The following is a 14,379-nucleotide window of genomic DNA, read 5'->3' as shown; positions in this document are numbered from 1 at the left end:
TACAGTTGATATATTTTTATTAATGAATACTATAGATATATTTTTTTTCACAAATAATTTATATTTTTTAGAAATAATAATAAATAACAATGAATAGTAGTTGCACATATTATTATGCTCTATATGGATTCATTTAAATTAATCACACAAATTTGAATAATGTTAATGTCAATAAGATGATTGGATTAATAAAAATAAATAATCTCATTTAAAAAATAAAAATTTAAATTGCACACGTTTCTGAAATCTGTGACATTTTGAGCTGTAACAATTTTATTGGATGACTTGATTCATTTAAGTTGAGCAATTTAAATTGGCCATTTGCATGGCAGAACACAATTTTTGCTTAGCGTTTGTTATTATTCTTATTGTTTCATCCATCAGGTATTCAGCTTCAATATGATTTACTATCAATGACCATGATACATTGTCATTAAAGTGTAAGCCAAGTGTCTCTTTGTTTTTATCCTGTAGAAAAGAAACCAAATGAGTAAATTTCACAATGTTGTTTAATAAATGTGTATAATTTTAAGTTAGCATAACTCACAATACGAATGAATGCACTCATTTGTTGAACATGAGCTAATGTTGGGAAATGTTCATCGTAAGGTATCAGCCATGCACATTCACCACCTAATACTACTAGTTCATATTCCGTAATCACTATACCCGGTAAGTCGATAATTTCAACAAGTCCTAAAATAAATATTATTTAGTTCCGTTATATTTCTATGATAATTACTCGTAGTAACAATAAAAACAATTGATTCAAAATAAAATAATATTATACCCATTAATTACCATTATCTGTGATGATTGTCGCACACTCACAAAACATCACATGAATTATAGGTAAGTGCAATTCATTTTTATAAAGAATATTGTTGACATATAAATAAGAATTAGTGTTTGGGGAAGAAACTAATACCTCTCGTTGTTCAAATGGTTTTATCCCTGAAACAGTGGCAAATAATAGAATAGAACTGATAGTTAACATTTAAATAATCACATACTTTCTAAAAATGCAATTAATCGTATAGTAATATGTGGCACATAAAAAACAAATGCATATTTCATGTCTCTTTCTGGTTGAGTGACACATATAGATAGACCAACATTCCATGGAAGAGCAGCAATGGACTTGACAAGACTTAACCGATGTCTAGATACTTTTTGTAAGCTGTACAAGATAAAAAATATAGTGAAATACAAGAATAGCATATTAATCAATATACCAACTGCTTACAGTTCATCTGGTTGGCCAATGAATTTAAACACATATAGTGATTTGTTTGATATAATCACACACCCATCAAGTCGGTGATCTGGGCTTGTCATTATACAATTACACTGTTGAGTAAAATATGGTTTTTTTTAAATTAAATTTAAATTAAATATTTTATAACAAATTTAATAACACAACCTACTCGAAAAACCAATACAAATTCTTCTTTATCCCGGAAATATTTATTTTGAACATATGATTTTAACCGTAGATCGATAGATACAAAATCATCATAAGAAAACTTAATAGGCACATCTACTACCGATGGAATCCTAGAATCGATGTTACTTCCTGTTTTTATTATGCAAACAATATAATATATATATTTTAAATGTATTCATTAGGTACATAAATGTATTATATTTAGTTGCTAATACAGTACCTTTCATTGTTGACGAACTGTTGTTGTGTTGCTTTCGACTTTCATAAGCGGTACACACACTATCTGTCATTGATCCTAATATTAATATTAATATTAATTAAATTAAAATGCAACAAAAACCACAATAAATAAAAATTTTAAAGATACAATGTTGAACTATTAAAAAAGGAATTAGTTAATGTCAGTATTTTATTAAGATTTGTACTTATTTATTATAAAATAACTCAGCAATTAGAAATATCTAGTAATTACATTAACTTGAATTAAATATCATATTTTATACATCTAATAACAAAATATTAGTTAAATACATTGTATTCAACTGACTAGAACTCTAGTAGGTATATTTACATAAAAAATTATATTTAGAATAAACTACAATGCATAAGTAAGAAAAATGATCATCAGTTTTGATATTACGTTATTAAAATTATATATTATGTAGAAAGGTATACTATATAAATTTAATTAAATTAAACAAAAGAGAATATATGAAATTGTCCAATGTCCATCAATGACAATACGTCAATACTCACCAATTAACCATGCTAAATTTATACTATATTCAAAATAAGATTATGACCAAAATTGATACATAACTGCACTGTACGCTACACTTATTGTATTAATTAAAGATAATTATACATTATGAAGAGAATAAAATAATGGACAGAAATAAGGAGAATCAAACTACTAACTTGTGTAGTATACTACCTATCAAAAACACTGAGAAGTATGGTATGTTACATTACTAACAATCAATTGTCCAATTAATAATTACATTACAATTTATGAAACTAATAAAATTTGGACAAAAGTCAAGTTCTGGGCGTTCTGGCAACAAGTTTTTTTCTTGAAGTTAATTAACACATGTTTCCTCATTAGATGTTATAATATGCCCAAACAAATAGTGCATTGATCTATTCATCATATTATTTTAAAATAAATAGTTGTGTAATTAATATATACAAAATAATACTCACAAAAAAAAATATACATGCAAACATAGCAAGGCAAAAAAGTACAACATAGGATACAATAATATATCTAAAAGTTAGTTATCATGGCTCTAGGAGGATATTTACCAGTTATCACAATAGCTATTTAGCTATAATACTGTACAACTGTTATATATTATTTTTTTTTAATGACTTAATTCAAAGGTATTTTTCTGTAATATAATTAAATAAAAATGTCTACGGTAAGTAGCATACTACACGTGTACAGTTTTTTTTAAAGTAACATTTCATAGTAGGTAACATACTATATTAATACTGTATTATGAGATGGATACAGTATACAGTAATGATCGATGTAGTAATAAGCAGTTGAAGTAATATTTTTTTGTCATTATCTCATCCCCAACAGAGTAAAAATTTTAATGTACAAATTACTTATAATATAATCATAGAAATACTAACCTGAAGAGCTACTTTCAGTCAATGCAGTCCGGACATCAACAGTCAGCTGAGGTTTTTCTGATTTAATTTCTTTACTATAATATAAATATAATTTGGATTAAAAATAATATTTAAGTATAATAATAATATTCATAAAATGGGAATATTAATAAATAATTCTAAACCAAATATTAAATAGTACATATTATAACAGTGAAAAAATACACTTAGAACTTAGTTTAAATTTTAAAGTGATGAATTAAAAAATAAAAACATAAAAAAATGTAATGAGTAAATACTAAATATCTAAAAGATTGGTGTTAAAAACAAAAAGTAATAGATCACACACTAACTTCCTTGTCGAAAATATTAAATTATTGGTTCTCCCAAAATATATTTATAATGGTGTGCTATATAAATTATAAATTATGATTTATGGTCAAAAAGGTTTTAGGCATTTTTTTCCTTTTTTAATCATTGATATAAGAAAGAATAAGGCTTAATCAAAATTGGAATTATCCACTAGATAAGAATGAGGACAATAGAAATAAAAAAATAAAAATTAGCTATTTGCATAGCGTCATAGTAAATTTATTGTAGCTTTTTTTATCTTTTATATCCCCGAGAATTATTGAATTAGAACAATATGTTGAAATGCAAAATTTTGAAGTATCTTTATTTTTTCTGTTAATTTGTTTTTTATACTTAAATTTTTATTGTTATTATAAATATATTATTGTTTATTTTTAAACATCTGGACTCTTAAGTTACCTAAATAATACATGAATACTATAATTAACAATTGAAATCGCCACTAATAATTTAAAAAAATAAAATACAATTTTTTTAAATTAATTTGTATGCATTATAATTTATAAGAAAATAATGTTTTCAATTGTGGTGAATATTTTATTTATTAGATCTCTAAAGCTGATAATGGGTTAAGATTTCAAAGCATAAAAATGTAACATAAATATAGAACAAGTATACCTTGATATTACTTCCAGAATTTCAACAGAATTCTCACTAGGATTACTTATAATTTCTATATCGCTATCATTACTAGAAAATATTCGTTGTTCCGGTTCTTCGGAGCCTAAAAATTTTTAAAATTTCATATTATTATTAAATATAAATATAAATTTATATATAGTCTTATTATGTATTAAGACACAGTATTAGTATTTAATTAATTTTAAAATTCTTTTTTACAACTATTAAATATTTTTAAATAGTTCTAAGAATTTATAGTAAGATTTTTAAATTCTTAAATCTATTTAAGTATGTGAATGTATGTATTAACTATTTATTTTAAATATTTATAAATAAGTTAAAGTATCAATTTCTTAAGTATTTTGAATAGTTTTAAAAAGTATTTGTATTTATATGCAATTATTCTTAAAAAAAAAGTATTCAAATACATTTTTCAATTACAAATGACATGAAATATTATGTATTCTAAAATGTTTTCTTTACAAGACCTGCATATTATATAAACATATTTTAATCTTACTAGATCTTGAATTAATAGGTGTTGAATTATTAGAGTTTTCTTCGTCAATAAAATTTTGCTCATCTATTTCTGATGGTTGCTTTGACTTATTAGAAGTAGATGGAAGAAGTTCTTCTTCTATTTGTATAATTATATAGCTGTTACAACTAGGACAACAGTTTTTTCTTTTTTCTTCTGGAAAAAAATAAATTTTTTTTTTTAACTAAGATAAATATAAATATTTATACATAATACATTTTACAACATATAGTTTACATAATATAATAATATTAAACTCAAGGTTTCATTCAACTGTTTTTATAAATTCAAAACTAGTTAAATACTGGAATAATGGAATGTACAGATGATGATTAATTTTTACAGTACAAGAATCAAATTTAAAATCCGTAACAAATATTATTTTAAAATTATTTGATATATTGTAATTTGTGATATCTATTGATGTAACTAAATGCTTACTGAACAATTTTCAGACCTATAGTAAACTACCATTTGATTACCCATGTACTCACAGCTCTTAATCTACATTATTGTTTTTACATATTATTAGAAACTTTTTATATTATACTAAATCCATTGTCCGGTATATGCCCACCTACACATTTTTAGCAATTACTACAAAATCTAACTGAAATTAAATTCAGAATTTGGTATTATACAAAAAATGTTATAAATATTTGATTCATTAAGGCTATAATAATAATAATTTAAAATTAATTAAAAACATTTTTTTTTCTATTAACAGTTTATACTTACTAAGAACATTTTTATTGTTTTCTTGACAAAATATTGTATCACATTTTATACATTTAAATACCAATTGGTTCATTTCACTTAATGTTCTTGATTCTAATTCGATACTAATAATATTTAAAAAATCCTGAAAATATAAACAAATAAATCACAAAATATACAATGTATTACATTTTATATTTCTTAGAAAGCTAAAAACTAGTAAAAATAAAGAATTATAATAAATTCACATAACTTGAAAGTCAGCTATTCCAAATTGTTTAATAATTTAGCTTACTTTAGCATCATCTTCACTCATTGTATATATTCTTTGATTTAGGTTTTTTCGAATAGTCATAAAGTTTAATTGCAATTTAATAGGGTCAAATCCAATTTTGACACAACTTTCAATAGAATCTCGGCTCCAGGTAGCAAGCAAATGACCATCAACAGAATTTCTTTCTTTTAATTCTCTATAGTAAATTAATAAATTATTATTAGAAACATTATTGTTTTTTTAGTTTAATAGATATGAAAATGTACATGCATTTTTGAGCTACTATTAATTATTTAATAGTCAACGTTTAAGGCTAGCGTACACTAAAGTATACCATGCACCCATTGAGATTAAAAAAATGTATTGTTATGTATTATTATGATTACAATGATATTTTTAATTATAAGTACTAAATATAAAACACTTTTTTTTTCAATTTTTTTATCAAAGAACTTTCAGGTAACTCTTCCTGGAGATTTATTGCTAACTATTTTTGGCATAAATGGTATTACAAATTTTTCAATATTTTCTTCAAAATGATTATTTTAAGGCATACAATTTGAAAGTGTTTAAAAACAATGACTCTTTTTTACATAGGAAGTTATACCAAAAAAAGTTAAAAAATGGATTTTTTTAAAAATTATTATAGCCTCAATAAAAGTGCTAACAAATTATTACATTTATTTTTATTGTTAATAGGTATGTTTTTTTACACTGAATATGATGGAACAATATATAGACATTGGCACTTACTTACTACTTGGAGGAAGAGACATTTAATTATTCATATGAATAATTTATTTTAAAAACATATTATTAAAATAAGAAAAAAAAATGTATTTATAATTTTTATCAAAAATACTGTTATTTTGAAAGAAATAATTTTTTTTTAATATTTTCAGATTAAGTGCCTTAAGATACATTTAAAATTTTGTCCTTATCATGCTACAATGCCTAACATATTTTTAGGGAAACATACAAGTAAATCTTTAAAAAAAAAATTTTTTTTATTAATCATTTCATTTGTATATTTTTACTATTATCAAATTTACTAATTTTTCACTACAGAGTAAATTATAAATAAATAGAAACAATTAGTTCGGATAATCGAGGCTCTACTGTAATATATACTTAATATTTATATTATTTTATCATTGTTCTAATAATAATTTATTTCATGTAAAATTACAGAATTTAATAACATTTGTAGACTAATATATAATTAAAAAAAAAAACTATTATTTAATTAAAATACTGACCTTTCAGTTAAACATAATAAAATATTGGAATATTCATTAGTTATCACATCAACATTTTGAGCTTGCCAATATTTTTCTAAAAAACAAAATATATATAAGCTTAGTATAGTTATAGTAAAAACTTACAAATTTATCAGACATTTGTTGTATTAAATAAGAAAGTTTAGTATCAGTAGAAATTTGTATAATTATGTATACGAAATATCAGTTAAAAAAATAAAAATTTTAAATATATATATGTTTTTAGGCTAGTTGCATTTTGTTTTTATCATTATAGTTTCTATTGCAAATTTGTAACCAAACTATAATAATCGGAATTCAGATATATAGATTAATTATTATTTTTCTTATTTTCTTAACAATTTCATGCAGCCTATTTCAGCCACCAAAAATATACATATAAATTAATGTTGGAGTGGAAAAAATAAAAATTTTATAAGTTTTTTAACACTACTATAAACAAAATCTAATTTTCCAGCCACGGCTAATCATGCCCCGTGTATAACATAAACTGAATTTATCAGGGCTATGATCTGACCCAACCAGACAGAAATTGTAAGCGGTGTCCTAAGTTACTCTTATATGAAAACAATTATACACATTAAACAACTAATATATAAAATAAGGAATAATTACAATTTTAGTAAATTTAATTGATTTCGAAATTAGCGAACCTGATAATCTTAAAGGTTCTTCGTTTTTGTTTAACATGTAATATTCTAGATTTGAATCAACTTTTAATGTTTGAACAATTTCTGGCTCTATATCCATTTCTGATTGAGATTCATTACTTAATATAATACACTCTTTTTCATCTGTAAGATCATTAGATTTTGAATTACAGTCTTCAATACTTTGTACTACCTATAAAAAAATTAAAAATTTTATTATTTATATGATATAAGAAATTTAAAAATAAAATCGGTACAGGAACTTCTTCACAAAAAGATTCATTTTCTGACTGCTGTTTGATACCCAAAATATCTTGAACATAACTTCCAGCATGACTATGTAACCAATTATCTTCTCCAAACATTTCCCGTACATTTTCAATTTTTTTTTTTGTGGTTAAATGTTCTGACTTCGGAATTTCTAAAAATAAAAAAATAAATAAATTTAACCACTTGTATAAACTAAATTATATAATTAAAGAAACCTTTTTTTGAAGTTTCTGGTAGTACAGGAGTTTGGATAATGCAACTTTTCCCCCATTTATGGTCTTCAATAACGGGAGATCTTATTTTTTTGGCTTTAACACTTGCTAAAAAAATTATAAATGAACATTTTTATAACACTATTAGTATTATTTTCTTTAACATAGGCTTTTTTTTATAAACTAATAATTTACTAGGAGGCTGTTGATAATGTAAAAATGACACATCTAATGATCTGGAAGACTGTCCAACAAATTGTTTTTCTGATTTTGAAAGTAGTCGATTGTCAAGTTCAAACTGTAACAGTGAGTAGTCAAAAATATAATAAACAAACACTTTAATTTATACGTTTATTTTTTAATTTTTTACTAGTTCAACAGCTGCATTTTCATGAAGATATCCACAAGTTATTTCTCTATGGTTCTTTATATAACCTACAGGATTGTGGCTTAAATTTAAATATTTTAAAAAAGCCATGTCACCCACTGCTGATATTGATTCATGGTGCACAATCATGTTATTTGACAAATCTAATACCTTTAAATTTGTCAATTTAGATAAACCTAAGGAATGAATATAATAAAATAATAATAAATACAAATTTCTATTTCTTTAAATAATCTATCTAATTTTTTTTTTATTATTATTATTATCTAAATTTATCACTGTACACAAGGGCCACACTAGAGCTTACTTTTATTTTAGATGTTTTTAGATAATCTTTAGATACAATTAAAATAACTATGAACGATATTATAAATTTAGGCTCGAATTCTAGAAATTAATTTTTGATACCCGGGGATAATAATAAAATATACACATTTTTATTAAAAAAAATATCTCATAAAAATTATAATATTAGATAGATACTTTGTATGAATACTTTGTATGAAGTTACATTTTAAATTATTTTAATACCCACTTATTACTAAGTATACAAAACATTGATACATAACTATTCAAGTGGTTATTTTTGTAATGATCATAGAATGATCCATATAAATAATTTATATTTAAAGTATATTTTAGAGGTTTCTTCGTCTTAATTCCGGCTCTGATTATAATTAAAACTCAAAAATTAAAGTATAATGTCATGCTCAAATTATGTGGTTTAACAATAATACTTGGAACTATTCCAAACAAATACAAATGAATAAACTGTATTTAATTTTTAAGAGTGAGAATAATTGAATTTTTGATGTATTTCTAAAGTGGATTTAAATTTAATATAATGTTATTGTTTTTAAGCAGTTAAATAATCTAAGTTATAACTTATAATAATACATTTTAAAATTAAATGAAATATATTGTCTATACTATATTATGTCGCTAGGTACACAGTAGGTAAGTAATTAATAACTAATAATTACATATTTATGAATATTTGGTGGACATATATTTAATAATTTTAATACTTTGATATAATGACAATGCAATTTATAAATTTGAATTAAAAAACAATAATTTTAAATGTTTAGGTAAAACGTAAAAGTGTACAAACATAAAATAATAAAACAGTATATAAAGTATGTGTATGAATAATGAATAATTTCGCTTTATTATGCAAATTTGTTTTAAACCAATAATTTATAAATATAAATATAGTCACCTGATAAATTGTTTATGCAATTATAACTCAATATTAATACAGTTAAATTTCTAGCTCCATAATCGCTTAATATTGGTACTTGAGTCAGTCTATTTATGCTTAAATTTAAAATGTCTAAACATTCTAGTTTCTCAATATATTTGACTTCAGTTAGTAAGTTTCTTGGCGCTTCTAAATATGTAAGAGAAGGTGCTAGTAATATTGAATTATCTAATGCTTCAAGATGGGTTCCTCTTAGTGCCAAATACTTGAGATTAGCCCATTTTTTATTTAACAACACAGCTAAAGATTTTAATGGACCATAAATAATTAAAACTTCAATCTTTTCATAATTCAAACCTATTAACCATTCTATATCTACATCATACAGTTCTAAATAAACTAGACTATGAAAAGGGGAAAGTTCAATAGACTGATTGAGATCAAAATTAGATGATTTTAGTAATTTTAACTTCGCAACTTTCTTTAAAATTTCAGATAAATAGTGATGATTTAAAATATGATCATTGTGAAGTGTTGATAATACTCTTGTGCTAATAGTGTGAAGAATTTCTGTATTGAGAATTAATTTTTCATGACCAGTGACAAAATTTTCTCCTCTGCGTTTTAATAGTTGAATCAGCTTATTAACGGATTCCATTACTGAAAATATAAATGATAAAAAATACATAATTATTGTTAAGGACAATTTTTAAAATATTACTGATTATATAATACTGACAATATATATAATATAAAAAATAAATGTTAAACAACGTTTTTTGTATATTCTAGTTAAAAGTTAGTAATTAAATACAATCTTCAAAAACCATTATATTTCATTTATATATTTTATTGAAAGTAATTATTTTATTATGCTTTAAATATGATCATGAAATTAGTACAACGAAATATTGTTGGGAATTTGAGGTAATGCTTCACTTACATTTTTTATGTTATAAAAATATTAACTATTTGTTCAATATTTTTATAAAAATTGGTATTTTTAGATATAAAAAAAAATACTTAATGACATTTAATTAAATTACTATGAAAAATAATAGTAAAAATATTTATCGTTTTACAAAGAATAAGCAAAAATTAAGTAAGACTTTAAAGACTTTGTATTTTGAACAAATATCAAGAATTAAGTTTTGATTCTCATACTTTAAGACAATCAACTTGTAAACAATATCGATAAAATAAAAATCGTCCAACAACAGACAAAAATTAGTTTATAAATATATGATTTTTATTAATTTGATAATACTTGAAAGCATTATGAATTTAGTTCAATAATTTTAATGCAGTGGCATGATTAAAATTCTTTTTTAATATTCATATTTGTAAACAGATCATAAACCTTGTCTAGAATTTATCTATTTTTCAGGACAACCAACTGAATAATATACTAAATATACTATAAGTACTACCAAAAAATTATTATTTATACTAATATATTGAAATACACTGTTTAATATTTTTTAAACAAAAGGTCATTCATCTATAACTGTATATGTGAGGCTTATATTAATAGATTTGCATATAGTACCATAAAAAAATTATAGACAAAAATTTATATTGGATTTGAATTAATCAGATAAAGTATATTATATTTTATAGTATTTAATAGTTTATCCAATGTTTGGAATTAAATGTTTAAAGATCTGTGACTGATACCTATCAAACTTATTTGCTGAAATTTAAAAAATGTTACTATAGTAACCAAAAAAACTATAAAATATGAATCATAATTATCTTTATAGGCTGTATGTAATATTACAACAAACATCATATATGTAAAAGTATCTACATATTACTTTACTCAGGTAAGAATAAATAACAATAAATTATAATTTAGAGTACTTGTGAGTTATTAGATCATTGTTAGATATGTCTGGAAATGATAGATATAACATATTGAATTCAATACTAGATAATATACATTACATAATCTAATAATACATCTCACATAACAAACCAATTTTAAAATTAAATTGACAATAAACAAATATGAACCAAACAGATACGAACAAAAGGTACTCACAAACTGATCTTAATTATTAACAACAAAGAGCTTTTGTTTTTGATGAATAAGCTGGTCAATATAGGTCTTTATATCATTAATTGTACAAAAACAAATTTACATGTTTTTCGAGGTGTACAATCATGTTAACGAACAATTAATTAAAATCACACAATGTTCAACTACAAACTGTAATAAACATAAAAGTAACATAATTTCTAACAATTCCAAGAAATGTAATAGTAAGTAAAGGTACGTGTTTTAGTGGTATGTACTATGTAATATACTCATAAAAACAACAGTGATTTGATTAGTTTCGAATTAAAAATAAAAAGTTCAAAGCCTCAAAGGTTGAAAACTGATAAGATAATAAATAACACATTGGAATGATAAGAAACAGGTGTCGTATCACAGGCGCTACCCCTCAAAATAAAAATAGGAGAGTGAACTGTGAAGACTGATTGCGAAGGTAAACTAGTGACGAGAAAATATATCGATGAATGAATGAAGAATGAACCACAAAATAAATGAAAATAAAAATTATAGTCATCATACCGAAACCTAAGTCTATCTCTATACACAGTACTTAGATTAGATGATAGATAAATAATTAATCAATGGTAGTACATAATGTATATAATAATATTTATATTTATTTATATACCTACGAGTAATATGATATTAAATATTAATATGTAGGTGGTAGGTCTCTCTAGACTTGTAGACTGTAGTCTATACTTTTATAGAATGTAGACAAATGCCTATCACTTATTACTTCGTATTTGTTCGAGTTGTTTGAGTTAGTATTATTGAATTTATATCTTATGATATTAAAGACTACGTTGAATAATAAAAACGTACAATATCTAGATACACATTACAATTCATTACAGCGGTCTTGCACCTTGGTGGTTTAGAAAATTTTCAAAATGTGTCTCAGATATTGACGAAATTTACTCTAATTTTGTTTTATCGAATATCCGTCTGTTATAAAAATATAAATATAAAATGTATATATCTTAATTCGTGTTCCAAATGTCGAATTGAGGGAGGTATAAGCTCATAACTTTAAATTATGTATTTACGTGTATTATTAATTATTTATTATCATCGGCATGTCTATTACTACGTTTAGGAGTTACGACTCTGGTGTGTATTTACGGGATGACTGATCTGTAGCCCTTCCCCTACCACGTACCAATCCAATTGATGGATATAACCATGTAAAATTTTGAATTATGGCATGATTAAATTAATTTTTCATATCATAATATTATTATGTCTTTGTGTAATAGTTAAAAATAATAAATATGTAGTTAATTTGAAGTTTAAACTGCCTTAAAAATTCGGTGAGGGGTGTATAAAAAAATATACTGCAGAATTCCTAATTGTTCTGCTATAACCTTATTAAACACAAGAATATCATTAACTATTTATATTTAAATTATATAATATCAAGATCGTTGGTAAATTGAAAGATTTCAATTGACACTATTATATTTATTATTATTATTTATAATAAATAATCAATATATCAATAATTTTTTATGGACATTTATAAAAAAACCTAAAAATGTGTCATACCTATAAATAACTCCAAAAACTAAAGATTCTTTAGATTAATACAATTTACATAAAAATTCAAGTATTCCTTAATTTTTTATTTGTTTTTCTCAATCAAACTATATATTAAGTAAGATTTTATATTCAAAACCAACCTATATATCTCCATTTTTGAATATCAAAGAATTTTATATTTTTATCCAGTTTCATCCACAGAAAAAAAACACATCATTGGAAGATTAATACAATTTACATTCATTACTCTGCTCAGAATCTAAAACTAAATACTCATATTGTGTAATATGAAAAATAATCCATGTCAGTAATTATAAGAATTTAACTAGTAATATAAATATTTAGGATGGAAGTAGGAAGTTTTATTCAAAGGGAAATAAGCTTTAATTTTACCATCCACATTTCTCTCAATGTCCATGATCATTACACGATTACATAATTAAAGTAAAGGTATAATTTATAACAATTTCATAAAGAATAACATTATTATGTTATCTGCCAGAAACTTTTACAATCTTTATTTGTAAGAAAGTTATTTATTATAAATAACTTATTGTTAAATACGAATTGGAAACTTTCTTAAAAATCAAAATATTTAAAATTAATTATGATATATTAATTTCAATATAATCACAAGTGGTATATCTAATATGGATTTTAATTTATTGTATATAAGGAGAACAAATTGTTAACGAACCTGTCAAGGGTTGATTTTTAGTCAAAAAATTATGTTTTTTGTAAGGACATTATAATACCATAATCCTTGGCCCAACATGAGTTATAGCATAATAATATTGATACAAACATAAATCATTATTGGATATGAAGTAAACAAGGATGCTGGTAATTCAAATAATTCTAGCTCCACACTCTTGCTGAAGCAACACAAACACAAGTGTAGTCAACGCTCCCCTCAGTCTTATGTACCTTGTTCACGAGACCAAAATTATGGACCAGTCTTGTTAACCTTGTTCAAGTCATAGCGAGGCGATTTCGCGAAAGTGTGGAGCTAGCATAAGATAATTTAGAAAACCAATAGACAAAATGACATGTATAATAAATTACAAACATTTATTTTTCAAATATTTTTAGAGAGAATTTAATAAAATTATAATCCTAATATTTTTGCCTATAAGACAACTTTGGATATTTAGGAATGTCTAAAAAAAATTCCATATACGTAAA

At 23.4% G+C, this 14,379-nt stretch overlaps 1 protein-coding gene across 3 annotated transcripts; it reads right to left on the bottom strand.

The window, feature by feature from the left end:
* On the bottom strand, window positions 1-11,969 carry LOC132932444 (uncharacterized). Of its 3 annotated transcripts, none has more exons than XM_060998824.1 (20): window positions 11,638-11,969; window positions 9,612-10,253; window positions 8,372-8,565; window positions 8,197-8,299; window positions 8,005-8,109; window positions 7,777-7,940; window positions 7,523-7,712; window positions 6,849-6,924; window positions 5,611-5,785; window positions 5,337-5,460; window positions 4,581-4,751; window positions 4,058-4,163; window positions 3,089-3,162; window positions 1,668-1,742; window positions 1,428-1,576; window positions 1,247-1,350; window positions 1,014-1,180; window positions 802-954; window positions 548-696; window positions 1-468 (listed from the first exon to the last, which is right to left on the bottom strand). In XM_060998824.1, the coding sequence occupies exons 2-20, from the start codon at window positions 10,249-10,251 to the stop codon at window positions 295-297; spliced, it is 3,093 nt and encodes a 1,030-aa protein (XP_060854807.1). In that variant the 5' UTR covers window positions 10,252-10,253; window positions 11,638-11,969; the 3' UTR covers window positions 1-294. The 3 variants fall into 3 exon arrangements, with proteins under 3 accessions (XP_060854807.1, XP_060854804.1, XP_060854806.1); XM_060998821.1 differs by having other exon boundaries at window positions 4,581-4,754; window positions 11,638-11,968; XM_060998823.1 differs by lacking the exon at window positions 11,638-11,969 and adding an exon at window positions 11,457-11,582 and having other exon boundaries at window positions 4,581-4,754.
* Window positions 11,970-14,379: the final 2,410 nt, after the last annotated feature.

The sequence above is a fragment of the Rhopalosiphum padi genome, chromosome 1, assembly GCF_020882245.1.
Source record: "Rhopalosiphum padi isolate XX-2018 chromosome 1, ASM2088224v1, whole genome shotgun sequence".
Classification (NCBI taxonomy): Eukaryota; Metazoa; Arthropoda; class Insecta; order Hemiptera; family Aphididae; genus Rhopalosiphum; species Rhopalosiphum padi.
This window is presented reverse-complemented; position numbering and strand designations above follow the sequence as displayed.

Bases quoted from the DNA above. Each gene is read 5' to 3' on its own strand.
- LOC132932444 (XM_060998821.1), bottom strand. From the start codon at position 10,251: ATGGAATCCGTTAATAAGCTGATTCAACTATTAAAACGCAGAGGAGAA. The intron at 8,300-8,371 runs GTAAAAAATTAA...TCACTGTTACAG, and splicing joins AAAATGCAGCTGTTGAACTA to TTTGAACTTGACAATCGACT. The intron at 6,925-7,522 runs GTTCGCTAATTT...TTTGTTTTTTAG, and splicing joins AGAACCTTTAAGATTATCAG to AAAAATATTGGCAAGCTCAA.